The 25013-nt window shown below is 35.0% G+C and overlaps 1 protein-coding gene across 5 annotated transcripts in view; it reads left to right on the top strand.

The window, feature by feature from the left end:
• The window catches only part of PHTF2 (putative homeodomain transcription factor 2), a 125685-nt gene extending 110264 nt beyond the window's left edge, over positions 1–15421 (top strand). For all 5 annotated transcript variants that reach the window (XM_043462937.1, XM_043462940.1, XM_043462939.1 and 2 more), the window contains 8 exons: positions 66–194; positions 1682–1954; positions 2184–2315; positions 4518–4604; positions 9243–9398; positions 10299–10394; positions 12272–12397; positions 13023–15421. In XM_043462937.1, coding sequence (XP_043318872.1) covers positions 66–194; positions 1682–1954; positions 2184–2315; positions 4518–4604; positions 9243–9398; positions 10299–10394; positions 12272–12397; positions 13023–13043 — 1020 coding nt within the window. In that variant the 3' untranslated portion in view covers positions 13044–15421. The remainder of the gene's footprint in view (positions 1–65; positions 195–1681; positions 1955–2183; positions 2316–4517; positions 4605–9242; positions 9399–10298; positions 10395–12271; positions 12398–13022) is intronic.
• Positions 15422–25013: the final 9592 nt, after the last annotated feature.

Here is a 25013-nt window from a genome sequence, read left to right as displayed (position 1 = left end):
TGTAGATAAGGTTTTATTTTGAAATGCAGTTAATATACTCACCAATTTCTGTTTATTTTTTATAGAGTCATTTGCCCTGGCTCCATAGTTCCCACCCGGGATTAGAAAAAATAAGTGCTATCGTATGGGAAGGCAATGACTGCAAGAAAGCAGATATGTCTGTCCTTGAAATCAGTGGAATGATAATGAACAGAGTGAGTTTTTAAATTTTATTTGTTTAGATAGTGATTATTAATATAGCAAATGATTACTGGAGTGTTATATTTACAAGCTGCTCACCTCATTTCTTCAACCTGAAAGAAAAAGTTCCTTGTATTTGAGTGGTTTGTCACCAAAACACTCTCATTTTTTGGTGCTTTTCATTTTCTGATCAAGAATAGACCTTGATGGTTTAAAATTTTCTTTTATGTTACTCTTTTTTTTGCTTTCAGTAGACCAAATTTAGGAGCTGCTAGGTGTATCCAAGTGTTAATGAAAACATTTTTCTGTATCATTTATCCCAGTTCATTTATTTATTACTACTCAAAACATTAAAAAAGAGAATTCACACTGGAAAATTTCTATTGATGCTTGCCTCTTAAATATACAAGAGTAATGCAACTAATGGTAAAAGAATCTTAAGTCACTTGAAGATGTAGAATATAAATCCTACAGATTTAAGCTTCAGTTTCTGTTATTATTTTATTACATCATTACTACTTTTAAAATTTTGCCTAATTCCCATGGACAGCTAAGCATGATTTAACTTGCAATTTTAAATTTCTTATGTGTTGCTAACTAGAACTGTTGTGCATACTTTTATATAGGACAGGAATTAAAATAACTGGTTTCAGAAACTGAGCTACTTCCTATTACATATCTCCATGTGAGCTATGAAAAGCTATTGACAAGGAGTCTCCAAAAACTTGCATCTAGTTAATACTCTGTACCTTATTTGTGAATTTTTGCATGCTATGCAATATGATGTTAAAAAAGGTAGCTAGATGATATTTAAAATCCCTCCCAGTCCTGCCAATTTTATATTTTCCATTATTTAATTTCCAAATTTCTTTTTTTCTTATAATTGCCCTGCCCCTTTTTCCCTTGCTCTTATTTAATTTTTACCCCCTGGCATATTCTCTTCTGAAATGGTTTCAGTAAACTATATATATATATATATATATATATGTGTGTGTGTGTGTGTGTGTATATACATAAAAGAAAGTAGTTTTGCAGTTTAAGGAGATTATCCATTTGTATTGTGAACTCTTTGAAGAAGAACATAAAGTATAAATTCTAGATTTTTTTTCTTTAACTGGATTTAAGGGATACAAGATCTCCTCATTCTTTTCAGTATTCTAGTATTTGTAAATATTTCTAAATTTTTAAATAATGAGATAAGTAGAATATTTTTTTCAAGATCCAAGTAAGACCAGGTAAGTAAATCCTTTTGCCTCTACTTAATGAATTAAGAGATCTGATAATGAACTGTTTTTAAAAACTGAAAAATATTGACTTACGTTTTATGTGTAATAGGTTCTCAGACTTTGAGTAAATTTAAATTTCATTATTCAGGTATTAAAATGGATATATTTTAACAGTAATTTCACATTGCTATAAATAAAATAATGCTTCATTAGGAATTAATTTTACTGTAGATAAAATTTGTGTACTTTTTTTTTTTCTCTCTCTCTCTCTAAAGGTAAACAGCCATATACCAGGAATAGGCTACCAGATTTTTGGAAATGCAATCTCTCTAATCCTGGGTTTAACTCCATTTGTTTTCCGACTCTCCCAAGCTACCGACTTGGATCAACTCACAGCACATTCTGCTTCAGAACTTTATGTGATTGCGTTTGGTTCTAATGAAGATGTTATAGTTCTTTCTATGGTTATAATAAGTTTTGTGGTTCGTGTGTCTCTTGTGTGGATTTTCTTTTTTTTGCTCTGTGTAGCAGAAAGAACTTATAAACAGGTGGGTATAATATGGACGTCTCAGTAGAGAATTTTATCCTTTTCATAATATTCACGGTATCCCTGAAGTATTTTGGTGTTTCATTAAATCATTTTGACGTGCTAATTGTTTCCCCATTTTGTTTTTATAATAGTTAACCAAATAAAACCTTAATAACTTCTATTTTGTTAATTTTTGTTTTTATGTGGTAATCTACTTGAAAATTAATTTTTATTTTAATCTTTTTTAGCGATTACTTTTTGCAAAACTCTTTGGACATTTAACATCGGCAAGGAGGGCTCGAAAATCTGAGGTTCCCCATTTCCGATTGAAGAAAGTACAGAATATAAAAATGTGGCTCTCTCTCCGATCCTATCTTAAGGTAGAATGGTAGTGATAAAAGTACTCTTAACGTGCTGGCTCCCTCTCATAGTTCCAATTCTTTGTCAGTATGTATGTATGTCTAGATTTATAGTCAGGTTTGTACTCACATAGTGCTATGTGGCCACGTCTAGTGTTCATTTTGATCCATATGCAGAAATTCAAAATGTTAAACTGGTTCTTTACAGTAAAACATCTGAATTCCAAAAGGCTTAAATGCATTTTAGGTAGATGATTCAAGATCAGGTTGTCCTAAATTTATCTTTGTTCATAAATCTCACCAACTACTACTACTCATTCAAAAGCTAGATTAAAGATTTTGTTTCTACAATAGAATGATTATATCACAAGCCAGCAGAGGGAGCCCACTGCTTAAAAAAGGAAATTAAAAAATCTGTCAATGAGCTACCTCACTGAGGTGGCCTATTACTATTTGAAAACTTTAGCTTCCAATTCTAAGCCATCCTTCCTATGCCATTCTTTTCCTTTAATCTTTTAAAATAACTTTCCTAATTATGGAATTAAGATATAAAAGCTCAGGAGGGAAATGGGAAACATCTGAATTAGTTTTAGGAAACATTTCTTCTGAGGATTATTTCTTTGTTGCATAGCAATAAATTTCATTGTGTATGGAGTAATCATAGCTTAGTAAAATTGACCTAAAGGCCAACTGTCCTCTGACATGCTTAGATCTTTAATGACTTTTATTTTGAGGTAACAAGGAAAAAGTAGAAAACTTTTGCATTATTTGTCTACACTTCTGTTTAAAAAAAAAATCATTATGCTGTTTATTTAACTTGTTAAATTCAGCTAAGTTAGTCTTCATTGGGCGATGCCACAGATCAGTGTAGATTGTTTTTCCTCACTGTGACACCGCTGGAAGGATGGATATGATCCTTGTTACCTGTCTTAGTGAGAAGCCACCTAAAATTTGCTCTCCTTAGCATCCCTGAGCAGGTATTGCATTCTTTTTTGCATTGATTATTTTAGTCCGTAAACATTGATTTAATGTTAACCATGTGCCATTCACTATTGATGAGATCAAACTCTCTCTGCTCATTAGGAGCTCATTCTTCAGTGAGGGAAACATGTAACCCAAGGTCTAGGGATTATCCTGAGTACTGACTTCCTCTCTTGGATTTCCAACATTCAGTTTATCACCAGTTCCCACCCTTTCTGCTTCCAAAATGTATCTCAAATCCATTTACTTCTCTCTCTCTCTCAATTTCCCCACCCTAATTGCAGCCACCAATTATCTCCTGTATTGGATTACTGCAGTTAGATCTTATATGGCCTCTAGTGTTCCTGTTTCCTCCTTTTAATGTTTTTCTCAAGTTTGCTACCAGAGGTGTCTTAAAAATGTAGATTTGACCATATTATTAAAACTTTCTGAAAATTCTCCATTGATCTTAGCATGTAGAACCAAATCTTAATAGGGCTTTTAATGCCCTTCGTGACTCAGCTGCTGCAGACAGCTTGTCCCTCTTGTCTCATTTTGAAATACTTTCCTTCCTGCATTCCAGCCAGCCTACACTGCTTCAATGCTTTGAATGTACTGTGATCTTTTCTGTTTTACACTCTTGCACTTGCTTTTCCTTCTACCAATAACACTGCTGTGTGCCATCATGCTACTGCACCCTACTTTGGTGTAAATATCACTTCCTTGGAGAGATCTTCCCAGGCCTACACAGTCTTTCTAAGAGTTAGGAGTATGGGCCTGGGAAGATCTCTGTAAGGAAGTGATATTTGTACCAAACTTGTCACCAGTGTTCTGAAAGCATTCTATACCTTTCCTTCATAGCTCTCATCACAACTTGCAAGTGTATCTGTCTCTGTGAACTTGATGTTTGACTCCTTGTCTGTTTTGTTCTCTACTATATTTCTAGCATCTAGCACTGTCCCTCATTCTGAGCAGGTGTCCAAGAAACCTGTTGAATAAATGGTTAGGGTTTGACAAAATGGAATATTTGGGAGTTATCCTTCTACAAATTCTAGGCTATCTATTCACCATTTTTCATTGTGTTGCAAATCCTCAGGCAATAGTAACAGTTTATAATTAAAATTCATCTCACAAATTAGGTATATTTTCAATGTCATAAGCTATGGTCAATGTGCAGTGATGGATCAGTACCTTAGTTGAAAGCATGGAATTAGCTGCTAATTAGTAAATATATTTAAAAGTGTTTTCACTTTTTTCCCCCAGCGTCGAGGTCCTCAGCGATCAGTTGATGTCATAGTTTCATCTGCTTTCTTGTTGACTATCTCAGTTGTATTTATCTGTTGTGCCCAGGTGAGTTAACTTATTCTGTGTAGAACTTAGATAATCAGATCTATAAATATTCAACCTCCAAGGCTTTCTAATAAAAAACAAAGTAATAAGTAATTTGAAATTGAATTTTTACAGTTTATTTTTTTTAGTAGAGTAAGTAAATGCATCTTACTTATTTACATGATGAACAATGACTAACTTATTTTCAGGTGTCTTATTAATTGAACATAAAATAATTAGCTTTTGTCTACAATTCACCTTTATTTCCCCAAACAAACTGATGAGTGTCTAGAGTTAGGAAATTTTTCAGACTATTTTTCATGATCTCTGCTTTATTCACATTTAATATTAACTTTTATTTTATACCTGAATTATCACTGTGACTTAACTGCCTCATCTCTGAAAAAAGAATTCTCATTGACCAAGATTAGTCAGGAAGTACGAAAGCATCTCAGGATATATTCTATGCTATGAAATTTAAACTTCCATTTCAAGTAATAAGATATGCTAGATTACCTGAAAATTCTTCTGGTTTAAAATATACAATACTGGGGAAAATAAACAGCATCTTAATATGTATAAGTGAGCTATTTTATAAATATACATATTGCTTGTATATTTCAGTTTATAACACAGTAAGGGGCCAAAAATGAGGATAAAAGTGAAAAACAGAGCAGTTAAGTATATGTGTTAATGTTAGGTTGAAGTGCTTTGTTGGTGTTAGTATGTGAGAGACTTGAGATTTTACGCCCATTTGAGAACGGGAGATGAGGCCTTGATCTGCTGTACCTCCTTATACATAAGCTACAGGGCCAGAATCCTCAAAGGCCTATAGTCTCAGTGAAAAGGTGCAATAAGAAAAAGTCTGCCCAACAGCACAGGAAGACAATAAGGAAGCTTGGTCAGTTTTGCCAGGATTCTGGCCAAGGAGGCAGAGAAAGTCTCTCCTAAGAATATATAAATGTAGGTCAGCTTTTAATACAGGTTCAGGGTTCAAGTGTACATTACAGATCTTGTCTTGTAGCTGCTGTGTCAAGAAGTTAATATAACAAGATCCTAGACTCCTGGATACCTGAAAGAAGCGAAACCAAGACTGTTCTTGGGATGTAACACCAACCCTAATCCTCATAGAATTTGCACAGTTAAAGCCCCTTCAGGTCTCAGAACACATGGAAAAACTTTCTAACATGAGTGAGTCAGCAAATTAACACACAGCAGGAGAACATCTCCAGCAACTTCAGATCTGATCAGATAGAAACTATAAGCTTGTTTAAAATGACTGAAAATGTAGGTAACACTATTAAAAAAAAAGAGCAGATAGATTTGAAAAATACCCAAGCATTGCTTCATAGCAGTTACAAAGTCACTGACATTAAAAACACAACAAACAGAAGAAACAGCAAATTGAAGACAAAGATATTTGGTGAGCTGGGAGATGGAAGAAATTACCCAGAATATAGAACAGAGATGAAGAGACGGAAATATGAAAAGGAGATCCAACATATATCTAATAAGAATTTCATATTGAAAGAAGAGAGAGAGCAATATTTGGAGAGATGATGACTTAAGAGGTTTTCTGAATTAGTAGAAGACATTAATTTTCAGGTTTAGGAAGGACAAGAAGAACAAGAAGCCACAATAAAAGCAAATTGACACTTTGGATACATTATAGAGATACTGCAGTAGAGATACTGCCGAACACCAAAAACAGAAAAATCTAACACAATTAAAAGGAAGAAGACTGATTTCTTTACTCACAATTGCTTGTTGCATTTCAGTCTTTTCTTCAAGGTTTTATTTCCATATTCCTGAAGTACATCCTGTAGTATTTTTGTCTCTAATGAACATAAAATCTATTTCTGTCAACAAAAGACAAATGAAACATAATAACATTGTCAAGTTTTAAATGTAAAAAGATAGAAAAGTACATTGCAGATAAATACTAGCCAAGAGAAAGCTGGTAAAGTAACATTAATAGCAGATGAAATAGACTGTAATCTAAGACATGTTACTGGGATAGAGACAAACCTGACAAAAATTTTGTAGAATTATTAGGAAGATCTAACAATTCTAAAATTGTGTGTGTGTTATCACATAACTTCACTCTTACCTATATGCAGCCTAAATGAATAGCACTGTAGTAAGGAATTGACAAAATGCCACTTTGGGAGCTTTGAACACATTTCTTTCATAATTGATGAAGCAGACAAAAATATGAAGACATGTATCTAAACAAGACAGTTAAAATTTTATTCTGAGATTGGACAATACATACTCTTTTCAGACACAGAGCAGTTTATTAAACTTTCCCATGTACTAGGAGACAAAATGATTCTCAACTGATACCATACAGACCTCTAGTTATATACAGCTAAAGTAGAAAACAATGACAGCAAAAAGAAAACCATGCATTTGGAAATTTCAAAACATACTTATAGATGGCAGTGTTTAAAAAGAAAACTCACAGTATTAAACTGAAATAGTTGAGAATTTTTTTTTAAAAAAGAATAGTAGTATATATTAATGTCATTAAAGTTAAAAGCTTCTGTGGACAGTTTTGTAGAAATGTTAATTAAAACTGACTCAGAAGGTAACTGAAGCGCTGAGAAGACCCTGCAGCCATATAGCAGTATTGATTCAGTAGTTTGAAAATCTGCTACCAACAAAAATCCCCAAGACTCTTGTGATTTTTACAGATGAATTTTGCCAGATGTTTTAATAAACAAGTAATCCTAATCCTATGCAAAAGATCTAGAGAGTAGAAAAAGGGAATATTCCCCCAACTCATTTAATGTACTTCATGTAACTTTGTTACCAAACCAGAGAGACAGTATGAACACCGGAAGCAGTGAACCAGCTTAGATGCAGAAATACTCAGAAGATGAAGCCAGCAGTTAATAACAGTAAATATGCCATGACCTAGACAGCCTATCCCTTGGATGCAAACGTTTTCACTTTAGAAAATCCAGTTATCTAGTTTGAACTCCTTTAGTTGATTAAAGGAGAAATCATCTGATCATCTCAATAGATTCAGAAAACAAATTGGTAAATTTCGATGGGAGATTCATAATAGAGTGACTGAAAAGTACTGTCCTTAATTTGATAAATAAAAATCTTTCAAAAACTGGAGCAAACACTGTACATATGATATTTATTATCTTTGAGATACTTTAAAATCAGGAATGAGATGGGTGCTTTCTTTATCACTTCTAGTTAAGGAAGGTACTAACCAGTGAAGATAGGGAAAAGAAAGAAATTGTATAAAGATTTGGAAAAAAAATAGACTGTATGGATGTCTATGTATAATATTCTAGTAACTTTCCAGACAAAGTATTAAAAACATGACACATTTTTTAGAAGTGCCAGATCAACAAAAATGGATATAACCTCAATATAAAACAATCAGTTTTGTTTCTATAGGTCAGAAATCAGCAAACTTCTGTAAAGGGCCAGTCTAAAATAAGACTTTTACCTGATACATTCAGTCTCTTATTTATTCTTCTCTCCCTAAAATTTGTTAAGTATTAAAAAAGTACCATAAATGACAAAAGAGAGTCTGTGAAAAAATACTGGCAAAATACGTGATTTAAGTAGCTTTGTTATTCACAAAAATAACTTCAACAAATCAAAGAAAACAGACAACCTAATAGAAAAAGTTATATACAAAATTTACAAAGTTAACTTAGAGAAGAGGAAACCCAGTGACCAGTAAGCATATGAAACATACTCATCCTCCCTAAGTAATTTGGAAAAGTAAAAGAGTAAGAGAACAATGTACACCCATTAGAATGGCAGGTGTTAAGAAGTTGAATAATACCCAATCTGAACAGATATGAAGGCAAAGGGAACTCTGATCTGCTGCTGAGAGTATAAATTGGCACAACTGTTTCTAGAAACAGATTTGTAATATCTACTAACACTGAATGTGTGACTATCCAAGGCTTTAGCAGTTTTACTCCTAGATATTAACTCCTGAAGAAGGTCTTACATGTGCACAAGAAGACCAGGAGAGGCATAAGAGAATATTTATAGTTTGCAATGAGGAAATTGGCAACCCAGTGAATGTTAATTGATAGAGTAGGCAAATCCACTGTGGTTGATTCTTTTACTGTAATATCTTGCAGTAGTTAGTATGAATGAATTTAAGTTTAATGAATCATGGATAAGCTTTGAAAACAAAATCCAGTAGATTAAAAAGCAAATTGAAGAATGATAAGGTCAATGTGATAGCATTTATACAAATTCCAACATATATATAACATAACATAGTATAAGCATAAATACCTAGCTAAACTATAAAAGCTGAGTGGAAAAGGTAAATACAAAAGTCATTACCCTTACAGAGGGGTGGGGAAGAAGGGGAATGATGAAAGGAAAAGTTTAAAGGGGCTTCCTTTGAATCTTTACTCTTCTGTTTTTGAAAAATCTAAAAAATATTGCAAGATATTAAGATTTAATGGAAGTAAATATATGGGTTTTGATTACATCATACTCCATACCTTTCATGTGCTTGAAATATTTCCTAAGAAATGTCGAATGTTTGAAAAATGTAACACTATATCCATGATCTATCTGTATGAAGTAAAATTTTACTTTCTTTTAAAGAAGAAATTTTTGAATCACATTCTTTTTCATATTGCCTTTTCCCTACATTTTTAGTTGCTTCATGTACATGAGATCTTCCTTGATTGTCACTACAATTGGGAACTGGTAATCTGGTGCATCTCGTTAACACTTTTTCTCCTAAGATTTGTTACCCTTGGATCAGAAACAAGTAAAAAATATAGCAATACCTCAATATTACTTACTGAACAGGTGAGAATTCATGTTTATTATGTTATAAATTAATGTCTGATACCTACATGTTAAAATAAAAAGTTTTCATTTACTTCAGAATTTTTCAGGAACCTCTATTAAGACCATTTATGTTGCAGAGCAGAACTTGAAATTTGGTAGCGCACAAAACTTTCTTCAGTGTTCAGCCTTGATACAGATTTCAAGTTTAAGCTATTGTTTCTGTGTCCCATTTTCATTTGATAAGCAGGAAATACCATTTTTAGAAATGTAGAAATCCCATTGTTGGGATAGGTTTGCATTGCAGTGTACCAGAGCCATATTTGAATAAGCATAAACTTTTATTCAATAGAAAGTGTAAAGCCTAATAATTTTGATACTTAACTTTATTTTGTATGAATTAAAAAGTTTTCCTTATTTCATAAGAATTATTTAAACAAACTTATTTCTAGTGAACTTGTTGAGTATTTTTGTCAGGAATAGTTTGATTTTTAAAAATTGGTAACCCTGTCAAACCAAGTCAGTTAGAGGGAAAGGGGAAAGTAGGAAACAAACCAGCTGATTTGCTTTACTCTAGTTATTGTTTATTTTCTATGTTGGTTTGGATCTGGGACTAAAGGGTTTCACATTTTAAATAATGAAATCCAGTTTTCCTTCTTTCAGCTTTTAGTTACATTTGAAAAGTTAAAAAAATATTATTTTCTTATTGTAAAATATTTGCTGTAAGAAGTTAGGAATATATAGTTAAGTGTGAAGAAGAATATTAATATCACCTATACTCTTAATAATAGAGAATTACTGCTAATATTTTAGCAAATGTTTTTCAGCTCCTCTTAAAAATGAGTATTTGTTATAATAAAAAAATAAGTATTTGTTATAATTTTAAGTATATTTAATTGTTAATTCTTTTTTTAATAAAAGATAAACCTCTACTTGAAAATGGAGAAGAAACCTAACAAAAAGGAGGAATTGACACTAGTGAACAATGTTTTAAAACTGGCTACTAAATTGCTAAAGGTAAGAGTGAAAATGAAAATGGACATCATGTAGAAAATGCTGTTCTAACTTTTCTTACTTTTTTGTTTGTAGATCCTGCTTTGTGTTTGGTTTTCAGGATTATCGAAATTGTTGTCCAAATTATTTTTGAGCATGTTCATGCTGTTTACATTTTATTTCTCATTGAAAAACTAATCAAAGTAATTCAGATCATTTCATTTTGAAATTTTAAGACTCTTAATAATGTTTAGAATATTGTAGAAGTTGGCATCTTTGGAAATTTTTGCATCCTAGAACTTAAAATAGATTTTAAAAAAGAAGATTTGGTGTTAATTTGCTATTTTTTTTTTTCATTTTGTATTTCTCAAAACAATAATACTGTTTACTTGGCCTGAGTTGGTTTAAAAAGTAGTAATACATTGTAGTAATCACTATAATAATTATATATCACCAATAAATAAATTTTCAAAGCTTTTTTGGTAGCAGTCAAAAATAATATAATTTCAGTATATCTGATCTCATATTAACTCTTTCAGTTCAGTTCAGTCGCTCAGTTGTGTCCGACTCTTTGTGAGCCCATGAACCGCAGCACACCAGTCCTCCTGTCCATCACCAACTCCCGGAATTTACCCAAACCCGTGTCCATTGAGTCAGTGATGCATTCCAACTATCTCATCCTCTGTTGTCCCCTTCTCCTCCTGCCCTCAATCTTTCCCAGCATCAGGGTCTTTTCCAGTGAGTCAGCTCTCTGCACCAGGTGGCCAAATTATTGGAGTTTCAGCTTCAACATCAGTCCTTCCAATGAACACCCAGGACTGATCTCCTTTAGGATGGACTGGTTGGATCTCCTTGCAGTCCAGGGGACTCTCAAGAGTCTTCTCCAACACCACAGTTCAAAAGCATCAATTCTTCGGCGCTCAGCTTTCTTCCCAGTCCAATTCTCACATCCATACATGACCACTGGAAAAACCATAGCCTTGACTAGACGGGCCTTTGTTGGCAAAGTAATGTCATGCTTTTTAATATGCTGTCTAGGTGGGTCATAACTTTCCTTCCAAGGAGTAAGCATCTTGTAACTTCATGGCTACCGTCACCATCTGCAGTGATTTTGGAGCCCCCAAAAATAAAGTCAACCACTGTTTCCTCTGTTTCCCCGTCTATTTGCCATGAAGTGATGGCACCGGATGCCATGATCTTAGTTTTCTGAATGTTAAGCTTTAAGCCAACTTTTTCACTCTCCTCTCTTTCACTTTCATCAAGAGGCTCTTTAGTTCTTCTTCACTTTCTGCCATAAGGGTGGTGTCATCTGCATATCTGAGGTTATTGATATTTCTTCCGGCAATCTTGATTCCAACTTGTGCTTCCTCCAGCCCAGCGTTTCTCATGATGTACTCTGCATATAAGTTAAATAAGCAGGGTGACAGTATACAGCCTTGACGTATTCCTTTTCCTATTTGGAACCAGCCTGTTGTTCCATGTCCAGTTCTAACTGTTGCTTCCTAACCTGCATACGGGTTTCTCAAGAGGCAGGTCAGGTGGTTCGGTATTCCCCCTTTGGAGGTAATTTAATAAGATATCATCATCACTGCAGTGTTAGTAATTCCTTTCTTTCTTAAAAGGAAACTATTTTTTATCAGTCATTTGTTTGGGACAGAAATTGGAGTTACAAATTTAGGTTACAGATTTCTTTTAAATGAAAGTCACTTTTTCCTAAGAAGACCTAAAAGTATATTTACTTACCTCAGGTTTAACCAAGTTTATTCTTTCTAAGACTATCATGATTTGTAACTATCTTTTGAAATGGTGTTTGTAAAAATTCTCTTTGCATATTGCCCTGAATTAATTTAACAACTAATTCTTAATGAATCTGGGTTCATGGTTTTTTCCTCTTCTGCTAGGAATTGGACAGTCCCTTTAGACTATATGGACTTACAATGAATCCACTGCTTTATAACATCACCCAGGTTGTCATCCTGTCAGCTGTTTCTGGTGTTATCAGTGACTTGCTTGGATTTAATTTAAAGGTAAGGGCTTGCAGGTATTTTTAAATTTCTTAGTACCCTGTTACATTTTCATGATGTTTATTTCACCCTTACACTCTTGAGATCTCACATGTATAGTAATGGATCATTTTGGTTATATTATATACAGTTAATGAAGATAACATTTATTTTCAAAGAATGATAAATATTCTTGGCTTATAATACTGATGGAGCTTCTCATTCAGAACAGTATTTGTTACAAATGGTACTCTTGGATAGGATAAGTGGAAGTGCTTATTTTTTACTCATATATAAGATGAATCTAATTTAGATGATTTTTTAAAAAAAGCTTTGGCCAAAGGCTATGTTATTTATCTATATAGCAATATATGCATCCTCCAACATGTGCAAAGCTGCTAGTGAATGTTTATATTAACCGGTGTAGATGTATATTGTCACTTTCCAGTTAGAGAAAGCAAGAGAAATTGGAGTTTCACTTTTTTATTTGTTTGAGGTGAATTCTTGAAAATAAAAGAATTTAAAATAATAGAACCTTCACTTGTTTATGAATGAAATTTAGATAAAAAACTATCATGTGATATAACTTAATAAGTTGCAATATCAAAACTGGCTCTAATGGTCCCTACTTGTATTATTTTTTCACTAGCTCTGGAAGATTAAATCATGACAATTCAGAGAAAAGAAGATGTAGCCTCTTTTCCAGAATAAGAGTACCAACTAAGCTGCCTGAAAGCAGTCACTGACTCTTTGCTTCAGGAATCTCAGCTGAGAAATTGAAGTGTTTACATCAGACTGTCCTGTGCAATTCTTATATTTATTTCACTTGTTCACTGTTTTTTACATTTATTTTAGTCTTTATATTTTATTTTTAGCATTGATATACTTAGTTGTTGAAAGGGTGATGAAACTGATGTCCAGATACTTGAGATCCTGGTAATTGCTCATAAAAAATGACAACAAATTGTGAGAATAGAAGCCATTGCTAAACACTGTTTCTCCATCAATGCCGTGACTTGCCTTACTTGAAGTAAACTTCTTTAACTTTGTCATCTTGCATCAGACTCAGCTAAACACATAAAGCATTTTTCTTCAGTAAATCAAGATCCAGTCCGGGTTTCTTTTGAGTTATTTTGGAACAATGCCAGGATCTAAACTGATTAAGCTGCAGTTTAAGCACCCTTCAGTATTAATATCTATGGTATTACACAACAGGTCAACAAGTGCTCTTTGATGATAAAACTCTTAATAGAGCAATAATTGTAAATGGTTACCATACTGTAAGATATTTTGATAAAAATTAACTAGTAATAATTGTATTTATTTGAAACACTGGGCTGTTTGCACAGCTCCAACTGTGCATGCTCAAAATGTGCACTTTTTAAAATTGTTACTTTTAATGCGTGTCTTTATATGGGGTATGTTATAGTGTACTAGGGCATGATATGGTATCCTTTTGGGTGAGGTATATACTCATCTCACAAGTGAAGTGCCTATTGATATTACTCAAGTATGTTATGTTTACTCAAGTAAAATAATTTCTCCCCATGGTACACTATAGTGTATGCTATTCATACCACACTCAAATGAACAACTTAATAACATTAAGGACTAATCAGATATTCCTGATTGCTAGCTGTAAAACTATATATGAGTTTTCAGGAAAAATAGCGACAGCTTGCAAATTCTGCTATCTCGTACATCTCCCTCCTCAACTCGCAATTATATAAGGGCTATTTTAGATGCTTTTAACCTAGAAAGTAACCCCCTCCCTCCCTTCCAAATAATTTGCCAAGTGTCCAAATGAGAACTTATCTGTTGGCATGTTAGGTAAATAGGGCAAATATGATGGTATCTTACATTGGGCCTTGATTTTAAGTTGTTATATTTGTACAATCAAATTTTAGGAGTTATATGAAATATGAAATGTTTTAGCGAACTTTTTTTTTTTTAAAACTGGGTGTCTAGTTTTTAAAAGACTTTATTTGAAACAATCTAGAATTTTCTTGGTGCAAGTTGTATCATGTTGAATATCCTCACCTTTTTTTACAGTGTTTTAGGGAATTTAAAATAATTAATTGTAAATGATTTATTTGACTGGTGCAGTTTTAATCCCCAAATCATAATCTTAAGATCAGGAATGTGTGGAGAACAGAGCCATATCATAATATCACTTTGCTCTCACCATTCCTTTTGATCAGCCTCAAATCAGCCTCATTGTATAGTATATTTTCTTTCTATAGAAAACAAAAACATTTTGTTTTATTTGCCTATGTTCTAATATGTTTAATAATGACCAAAGTGCATTCTGAGTTTTTTCAAGGAATGTATTACTGGAGCTTTAAGAACATACTTATTTTCTCCTGTGAAAAATTAGGCTTTGTCTGATACGTTTATTCTTCCTCTATTGTCTAATGTTGAGGTTGTTTTTAGGAATTATATTTTATAAACTTTTTCAAGATAAGGTACATACCTATACAGAACTTAACATTTTGCACAGAATATATTGAATATATTTTGAGAAAAAAAAGTACAGCATGAGTTCTGTTAGGAATAAAAATGAAACTATTGTATCTCACAAAAAAAACCTTATTTCAGAATGGAAATATTTTTGAGAAAAGTAGCTGAGTAAACTGATTTAGGAAAATGCTTGTTTTTTGATTGAAGTTCATTTCAACTTGGAGTTGGGAGTTGATTTATTAAGTACAGTGTACCTCTCAACATCGTATTAATAATATGTTGAATTATGTCACTAATATGGCAGCAGTAGAATACTAAGAGGAAAAAGTTGTCATTTTAAGTAATTTCAGAACATTAATGGAACTGTTTTCAAAGCAGAAAAATTGACATTGCTGCCTTTAAGAATACAATGAATGTAAGAAATTGAAAGAAATTGTAAAATAGCACATAATATAGAAAAGACAGTTCAAAGATAGAATTGTGGCAGATGTTGTGTGTTAACTGTTGTTTCTTTGCCACATGTATCGTATTTGAAAGTTTGAACTTGGCAAGTTTAAAATAAAACGTTCTATGACTGACAGTGTTAAACCTGGAGTGGGTTTGGTTTTTTTTGTTTGTTTTTTCAAATTTTCAAGTCATGCACATTTCTATGGTAATTTTGTTACTTACTGTAGCATAAACTTTAGGTGTAACTGTTAGATTTGAGGGGAGTGGGAATACATTTTTAAAACCTTTCCAACATTTCAGATTTTGCATTATGATTCTTAGAACATGAAAGAAGAATCAGCACACAGGCTTTTCATCACCAAAATGCTATGACATCATTAATGTTTGTTTGCTTGTTTGTTTGTATTTAAATACAGAAAACTGGCTGTAGCCTGGGGTATTAAAATTCATTATCAGGAGGATTGTGTTTTTAACCAAGTGATTTTACACATGATTTCAACAAGAGAGATCATGGCCAACAATAACATGGGTAAGCATTGTAATATTTCTGTTCTCTGACTGGTACAAATGTTCATAGGCCTTAATCAGGGACTGTTCATTCAAGTGCACTTTACCACTTTCTTTAAGCTTAAAATTGGGTCTCTTAATGAGTCTCCCGCCACACTTACAGATAGAGCAGTATGACTTGCATCTCTTTATACTGTATGACTTATAACACTGATTCTCAAGCATTTTTCTACCAGCCTTATAAGAAAGACACCACAGATGCGCATCAGTATCTCTGGCTCCCCACAAGGCCTGCTTCCTGGGGCGTAGACTGTGGATCTCGGATGTGGTACACGCATACTCCGAAAAAAGTATTCCATAAGTGATTTTGAAATTTTGTTCCACTTATCACTCCTCACCACCTTGAGAATTACTGTCTTAAGATTAGAGCAAGTAAATTACATAAGATTTTTAACTTCATTGACCGCTGTTTTCCCAGCACATAAAATAGTGCCTAATCTCAGTCTATTGAATCAATGAATTTTGAATGATGACTTGAGTCACATAGAACCTAGACACCACCTAGTCCAAAGCCCTCATTTTACTATTGATAGGTTTAAAAAAAATGAGTCCGAAGAAGAGATTGAAAAGCTTGCCTAAGTTTCCACAAATAGAATCCACACTCTCCTTTATTCCCTTTGAAGGTATATTCTGTAACAGCACCTCTTAACTAATCAAAATGCTTAATCATAGGAAAAAATTCTGGAATATTTATAAATATTTATAAGTCTATGCATATATGTAGTGAGATCATATGTAAACTAAGAAACTTTTTGGCGGCAGGAAAGAGAATTCATTTGATGGCTCCCTGTTCAGCTCTGCAGTGGGACTTGCTAGAGAGAACACATACTTTGGAGTCAGACTTATTTTATATTCTTGGGCAAATTATTTAACCTCTGTGAAATTTGGTTTTCTCAACTATAAATTACTGACAGTTATTTTATAGGACTATTAGAGGGACTAGTAAGATTAATATATGTAAAGCACCAACACTGGAACTGACATATACTGAATGTGCGGAAAGATTGGTTCTCTTTCCCCTCCAAATAAGTAATGGCCTAGGACAATTAACAAAAAGTTCCAAGCTAAAGCATTCACATTATGTAAGATGTATACATCTTTACCAAATATGAGACATAACTAAGTATCATGCTTCATATAAATTATCATACATGAAGAGTTATTTTACAGAGTTGACATCTAGTTCCTTTACTTCATAAGTAGGCACGCTAAACTGTGGAAGGGAATTATTCTCATTCTTTTGTTAGTGGTGTGTTATATCCAATTGTGAATGACTTTACTAAATTCTCAGGTGCATATTCCATTCATATCTTTTCATTATTAGATTTCTGTTTTGTTTATGTTTGTGTTTAAGGTAGATTCCCTTACTAGTAACAGCCTAGAGTCTTTGTCTTCTACCTGATCTCACCTCTTAACTTTAAGTTTCTCCTCACTATTTGTGCTTTGACTAGCTGGAGAACATCTGACTTCACTTTCTACAAATGGTGCTTATCAAGGTATTACTAGAACTTTTGAGCCCTGTATTTGGCAGTGCTTTTTCTTTAATCAATCTTCTGTCCACTTAGATGTTGCCTACGATGGCTTTTCCAAACTTCCTTTGTTATCCTCAAGCTCCTAATCCCTCTCATCTTATAACTATTGGTATTTTATTCCTCTAGCTTTACCAAAGAGAGAAAAATCATCATGTATGAATTCTCTTTTTCCTCCTTCTTCAGCTCTGGGAAGGACACATTGCTTTGTGAGGCCAGCTCTCTACCAGTGCTCAGGATCTGTCTCTGCCCTCCTGTAGATACCTCCTCTGCTCTCCCCCATCATCATCTTTAGTCTTAACCCTTTGCAATTTTATGTTGTAAATCATTTATATTTCAATGAGAGGTGCTTGGATCCTTAGTATGAGATTGAATTTATTGGTCATAGGTTGGATGGGACCATTGTCTACTAGATGGCCCTGTAAGGGCTTGCTGCACTCTGAACCCTCATCTGAACAAAGCAAGAAGTTGGTCAAGGTTGGTTTTCTTCACTTTTCTCTCTCAGCCATAGCTGAACAGGTCAGTGATTTGTGCTGGGCCCGAAAGCAGCCAGCCATTTTACAGGCCTCGAGAAACTTGTGAAACCAACAGGCATGAGAGTTTTGCCCAGCACAGGCTTTCCATCCTTAACGGTTACTTGCTGACCCAGTCAGAATTTCTGTTAATGCTTCAGGAATGAATCAGGACACAGTGTAAACAGGAAGAGTTGGTAGGACAGCAGCGTCCCAAAAGAAGCCGTGAATTAAAAAAAGCTTTGAAGTAGAGAGACAGTGGTGAACATGAAGATGGGAGAAGAAACTAGCAGAAACTTCCCTAAGCTGTCGGAGGCAGAGAGACGGAGTGATAGCTTGACCAGCTGTGCCATTGAATCATTAGAGCTGGTCTCAGACAGTGGTAGCTTCATCTTGTGTCCTGAACCGTGAGGCCAGATGCCCCCATTATAAAGATAAATTCATGATGATAAATTCATCACCTCAAGTAACCAAAGGATGACTGCCAACCTGGATAAGCATCATACATTTGACTAACTGTATAATCTTAAGCCATTTTTCTTCCCTAGTTGGCTTTCCCTCTGCGTCTTTCTACTCCTGTCTTGTTAAGGATAGTGCTTGGCTATCAGTGCTGTCTACTCTTCCAACATATTTATGTCTCCTGTGTCTACAAAATAGTTAACAGCCTCAGGGCTAAAAGTTTTGCTTGTTCCTTCCTTTTTACGATGTTTCTCAATTCTGTGTTTTCAACAATGATATGAAATTTAAATTAGTAGCTTGCTTTCTTTTTTTGTCTTTTAAAGCAAAATCTGACTCTTTGGGCCAAATGTAATCATTTACTTAATGCAGTTATTTAGCAATCTCTTTGACTGGTTTTTTAAGAATTTGGGGTTGTCTTTGTCAACTTCTCTTACAAGTTTTGATCAATTATTTATCTTTGGGAATTTCTGGTTTTCCTAACCTTGTAGTGAGAAGTGTGCTTTAAAGCAAAATAGACGTGTTGCCAAAGGCTGTGACCAGTTTGCATCCCTTGGGATATATACCCAGTGTTTGTAAATGCATTTGCTTGTTTTTGCCTGGAAATGCAGACTGACCTGGCAGCTTTCTGGCCTTCTATTTATACCCTTACTCTTGCTCTCAGCCAGAACTTACTGTGTCAGGTTAGTGGTGCTGAAAGAGTCTCAAAATGTGATGAGCCTACTGTCTGGGGAAAGACATTGGTGTAAGAGGCTAGTCTAACAAATGGGAAACAGACCAAGTGCTTTTAAAATTGCAATTTTATTCTGTTTTTCTTCCATCCATTCCATGGATAGTATTTGAATATCACATACTAGGCACTGAACTAGGTACTAGGGAAATAGAAATTAAAATATAGTCCCTCGTTTCATTTACCATGGAGTCTAGGAGGTACAAATTTTAATTTGTGAAGGGTACGTGCTGTGGAGGTGCCAGTGTAAGTGTCACATGCAGGCAATTCACTATGGCTGGAGAAGGTGTTATATGTAGACAGGGGTTGGAAGATAACACTAGCAGATGATTTTGTGAAGTTCAGGGATTTGAATTTTATCCTCAAAGATTGGGACTGCCTAGCTCAGTTCTGGCATGTCGTAATTACTTGGCAAATACCAAACTGAGGGACCACATTCTTCACTTGAGTATTTAGTGAACAGCTCCAGACTGAGAATTAAGGTTTTTAATTTAAAATTTTTGTCCATGTTAAATCTATGCTAGAATTTTTGTGTCATTAAAAAAATGACATGGCACAAATCTGTATCCAAGAGTATTGTAAAATTAAATTGACTGCAGTTTCTTTCTCCATGTTTGCATGATAGAGTCAATGTATAATTATTGATATTTGCAAAATTGCATCTCTCTCTCTCTTTTTTTTTTTTTAAATTACAGAGTAGCCCAGCTCATCTGCACTATGATGAGGACCATGGGTTCTGAAGTCAGACAGAGCTGGGATACTTTATAGCATGTGTATGGCCTTGGGCAAGTTCCTTACACTCCGTAAAATGAGGTGTGGAGCTGCTGCTGCTGGAGCCTGAAGTGGTTCTTGTGAGTATAAAATTAGAAAATGTCCATGTACTGGGCGTAGTCCTGCTCCACCAACCTCCTGTGCAACAAAACATCAATTTATTTGTCCTCAAACTAAATCCGGCATTGAGCACTTACTGAAAAGATTATTGAGATTATTGTATGTTATGTTTGGAAGAGCCTTTCTTCCCTAGAGTGACACAAAATCCCAGGGGGGATTCACCTAGTACTTGGAAAATACAGAACTGGCCCAGTCCTTATTCTCTGGTGGTAGCTATTCCTCCGTTCTGATGCTCCTGCCTGGCGAATGTGTCCTGTGTCTGTTGGGCAGGTATGCTCTAGCCAGCTCAGAGATACTCCCCACAGAGGTCCTCCCTGACCCTGACGCCAGGATGAGCCTCAAGGTCCTCATCTCTGCTTCAGGGTTTCTGCTATCAGTGCCCATCTCCTTCCACAGATGCCTCACAGCTGTGGGCCATTGCACATCTGCAGCCTATCTTGGGGATGTGCCCCTCTTCCAGTAACCCGCACCCCCTCATTTTCCACTAGATGCTCTGAATCCATGAGACTTCTGAGCCAAAGCCTGGTTGAGTTGTCATCCTGCGAGCCTTGAGAACTACTATTTTCTGTTCAGAGGTTCCAAAGATAATGATACCCTTGCAGGGGAGGGACTTGAGCTCAAGATAGATTTCTGGGACTGTGTTCTTAGAATAGTGGAGGGAAGACATCACTTTTTTTTTTTTTTTTTTGAGTCTTTTCCAGCATCAGATATTCCAAAGAATCCTGCCACTTAAGAAAAGTGTTTAGTTTGGCACCTGACATACAGTCATGTCACAATAACTGTTAAATATTAGCATTATTATTTTTATCAGCATCCTTTTCAGGTAATAAGCAAAGATTCAGTGATCTCCATAAGTTAAAGAAATTATCCAATTGGAAAATGAGCTAGAGAAACTGAAGCTGTCTAGAAAAAAGTCTAAATTGTTAAAGAGATGAAAAGTCAGGCTTTGAGAGAAAGCACTTGGACTACTCAATATGGAAATGGAAAAAAAAAAAAAAAGGAAGGTCACATTTGTCTTTGGGCATGTGATGGCTTACAGTGAGGTCCCTAATCAGCTGCTCTTCATTCACCTCAAAATTTAAAGCTACAGGTAGTACCTTGGATTGTATTGCGGGACTTTAGCTCGTCACACACACAGAGTAGGAAACAAAAAGCATCTTATTCAGCTCTGAATGTTAGTAGAAGCTGGGACTACCCCAACTCTAGAGACACTTCAGGCAGTTATGGGGTTCACCTGCTTGGAAATAGGAACTGGTTTAATTGGTGCATTGAATCCTCCTCTTATCAGTGTAGAATGATACCTTGTAGAGTACATTGTCATTCAGTAGGTGATCCTGAAAATCATATTTTCTCATCTGCAATGGAAGATTTTTTCATCTCAGTTGAATATGCAGGAGATGTGGCATAGGAGGAAGGTCTTGCTCTGAGTATCAGGAACCTAGATTTTTATCTTTCCTTTTAGGCTGATTTCCTTCGTGACCTATAGTAGCCATTTACTCTCTATCTGAATAAAGATGGGACAGAATTAAAATGACTTGGTCTGTTTCCATTGAACTTTACCATTCTGAGACTTTTTTCTTTACATTTTCTCTCTCTACTGCTAATAAGCAATAGAATTAAGAATATTTCATTCTCAGAAGGTAGACTGTGGTTATAATTTCCTAATATAAATACTTAAAAGCATCTAGTTTCTAAAAGGAAATTTAAAAGGTTTTCTTGTGGAGAAATTCAGCAGCTCCACTATTCTAACAGAAGTCTGTTTTAACCAGTTGTTTTAATATAAGGGAACCTGTTCTTCATGGGACAGGTAGTTTGGAACCCTTTTGTTTCTTACCATGTCTCATTTCGTGAGCGAAGTAAGCTTTTCACTGCTCCCAAGTGAACTTGCGTTTGTTTTTGGGTTGTGGAATTAAGCAGTCACACTTTAAAACATAGCCTTGGTGTTAAGACAAGATTTTCTTCAGTTTTAGGTTTTACAGATTTTTTTTGGAATCCGTCTCCCTTGATTCAGCCATGTTACTCTTTGACCAAAGAGTTAATCAGATCACATCTCATTAGCAGGCCCTTATTTTAAAACTCTGGAAACAGAATTTTCTTACTCCATTGATCTTCCACCATACCTAAAGTGTAGCTCATGGTGGCAAACTCTTATTTTCTATGGGCTTGTCTTATTCTGAATAGGTGAATCCCAGAATTGTGAGATGGGATCCTTGACTGTTTTCCATTTCCTCCTTCCCTCCATGCTCCAGTCCCAACAGGGTACTAAACTGAATGCCACCTGTCAGAAAGCGACGGATCCTCTGCACTTCACTCTTTGTTTAGTTTGCCCTTCTGTATACAACTTACTTTTTCTATCCTCTTTAAGCATCTTATTAAAAGATTAAGTAGGCACATGATTTTGCCACCATAATAGAATGTAACATCTTTGTGTGTGTCGGTTATAAGAAACAAAGTCTTTCTTTTATATCTTCCTAAACATCTAATGTAGATCTTTGAACATAACCTTCTCACTGAGGGGAAGATAAAGAGGGAGTAGCAGAGGGAGACCTTAAGGTTTATTAAAGAGTGTGGTGTCTTCATGAGCATCTCAAGCCTGGATGACTAGTAGAATGACCTGGACCCTTAAGAAAACTGATGAATTTGTTCCACTCCCAGAGATTCTGAGAAGAGGATTTTTTAGCTCTGCCCACTCTTACCAGTTGCTCTTGGGGAACCAGAATTGTGATTATTAAAATGTTGGTCTTCATTATCAGAAGCATTTAGACAGTGTTGAAACATTGCCAGTGGATTCATGATTTTAGAGGCTAGGAGAAATGTGTTTTCTATGTTGACAACTGAAAATTTTGTGTCCTAAATAATGTACCACTGTTTTCTCTTTTATTTATTAGTTTCCTGGCGCTTCTCATACCTGGAGACCCTGGTGATCCTCGTTAGCGGCTGACAGCACCTGTGAGTAATATTGTTCCTGCATCAGGACTTAAAGATTGTTGGTACGTTCAGCCAGAATATGTCAGCTGAGTGTTGTCGGTGATGTTTAGCCGGTCTCTGCTTCCCAGAGTGCTTATCTGTGGGGCAGAGGTACAGCAGGTCTTTTAGGTACTTTGTTTCAAGAGGATATTTAAACAGGAAAGCATGGTAATTTGTTGCAGACATTGAACTGATCCAAACTACTCAGGGAATCTAGTCTTTAAATCAGCATGAGGATTACCTTCTTTACTTTGTCACAGATTCTTTAGGGTCAGCTAGGCCCCAGGAGTTGCCTGCATCTCAGTTGATAAAAGATTGAATAACCTAGATCTGCCATTGAAAAGTGTGATTCAGGGCATTTTGGACATTACCAAGACTCTTTCAGGAATCTGCAAGTGTAATATGGATTGATGTATATTAATGTAGCAGCATAAAATATGTAAAATATGGTTTCAGATTCCACCCAGTGATGTTACCTTTAAATAATCCATGTACACTTGAACTTGTATTCTGTTGTTGTTTGGTAGTGAAAAGTGAAAGTTGCTGAGTCGTGTCCGACTCTTTGCGACCCCATGGACTGTCCATGGAATTCTCCAGGCTGGAATACTGGAGTGGGTAGCCTTTCTCTTCTTCAGGGGATCTTCCCAACCCAGGGATCATACCCAGGTCTCCCACATTGCAGACAGATTCTTTACCAGCTGAGCCTAGAGTGTGTGATAAGTATTAGGTCAGATTGGTTGATAGTATTGTTCAAGTTTTCTGTTTACTTACAAATTCTCTACTTTCTCGATCAGTGATTGAGGAAGGGGTGTTGAAATCTCCAAATGTAATTTTTTTTAAAAAATACTGATTTATTTGGCTGTGCCTTCATCATAGCATGCAGGATCTTTAGTTGTGGCATTCAGACTCTTAGGTGCAGCATGTGGGATCTAGTTCTCTGACCAGAGATTGAACTTAGGTCCTCTTCATTGCTAGCACAGAGTCTTAGTCACTGGACAGCTAGGGAGGTCCTCCAAATATAATTGTTATTCAAGAGAATAACAGTTCTCTTTTTATTTCTATCAGTTTTTGCTTCGTTTATTTTGATGTTCTCTTATTAGGTACATATGTGTTTAGCCTTGTTATGAACTTCCAATAAATTGGTCTCTTTATCATTATGAAATGACCCTCTTTATCCCTATTAATATTCTCTGTTCCGAGATCTACTTTGTTTGATATTAATATATAGCCACTTTGGCTTTCTTTTGGTTAGTACTAGCATGGCATATGTTATCACATCCTTTTACTTTCAGCCAATTTGTATTTTCATTTTTAAAGTGAGTTTTTTGGCATCCGGGATGTATTTAGGTCTTGCTTTATTATACAGTCTCCTAATCTCTCTTTTTAAAAAAATTTTAATTTATTATTTATTTTCAACTGTGTTGGGTATTTGTTGCTGCATGGACTTTTTTCTAGTTGTGGCCAGCGGGGGCCTCTCTCTAGTTGTGTTGTGCAAGCTTCTCATTGTGGTGGCTTCTCTTGTTGCTGAGCACAGGTTCTAGGGTGTGTGGGCTTCTAGTAGTTGCAGCGTGAGGGCTCAGAAGATCTGGTTCCCAGACTCCAGAGCACAGGCTCAGTAGTTGTGGCGCACAGGCTTAGTTGCTCCACAGCAAGTGGGATCTTTCCAGATCAGGGATCAAACCCGTGTCTGCTGCATTGGCAGGTGGATTCTTTTACCACTGAGCCACCAGAGAAGCCCCATCTCTGTCTTTTAATTGGGAAGTTTAGACCATCTAAATAAAATGTTGCTATTGATATGTTTGGATTTAAGTCTGCCCTGTTGACATTTGTTTTCTATTTGTTCCATCAATTTCTTGTTTTATGTTTTTTCTGCCTGCTTTTGGGTTGAACATTTTTTATGATACTTTTTATCATTTTTGTTGGCTTATAGTATTTATTTTGTTTCAGTGGTTGCCTTAGGGTTTATAATATACATCTTAAACTTACCATATTCTACTTTCAATTGGTGTTATATCACTTCACATATAGTAGAAGAATTCTGTAATAATAATATACTTTTATTTCTTCCCTCTGAAAATTCA

The sequence above is a fragment of the Cervus canadensis genome, chromosome 3 (genome assembly GCF_019320065.1).
Source record: "Cervus canadensis isolate Bull #8, Minnesota chromosome 3, ASM1932006v1, whole genome shotgun sequence".
Classification (NCBI taxonomy): domain Eukaryota; kingdom Metazoa; phylum Chordata; class Mammalia; order Artiodactyla; family Cervidae; genus Cervus; species Cervus canadensis.
This window is presented reverse-complemented; position numbering and strand designations above follow the sequence as displayed.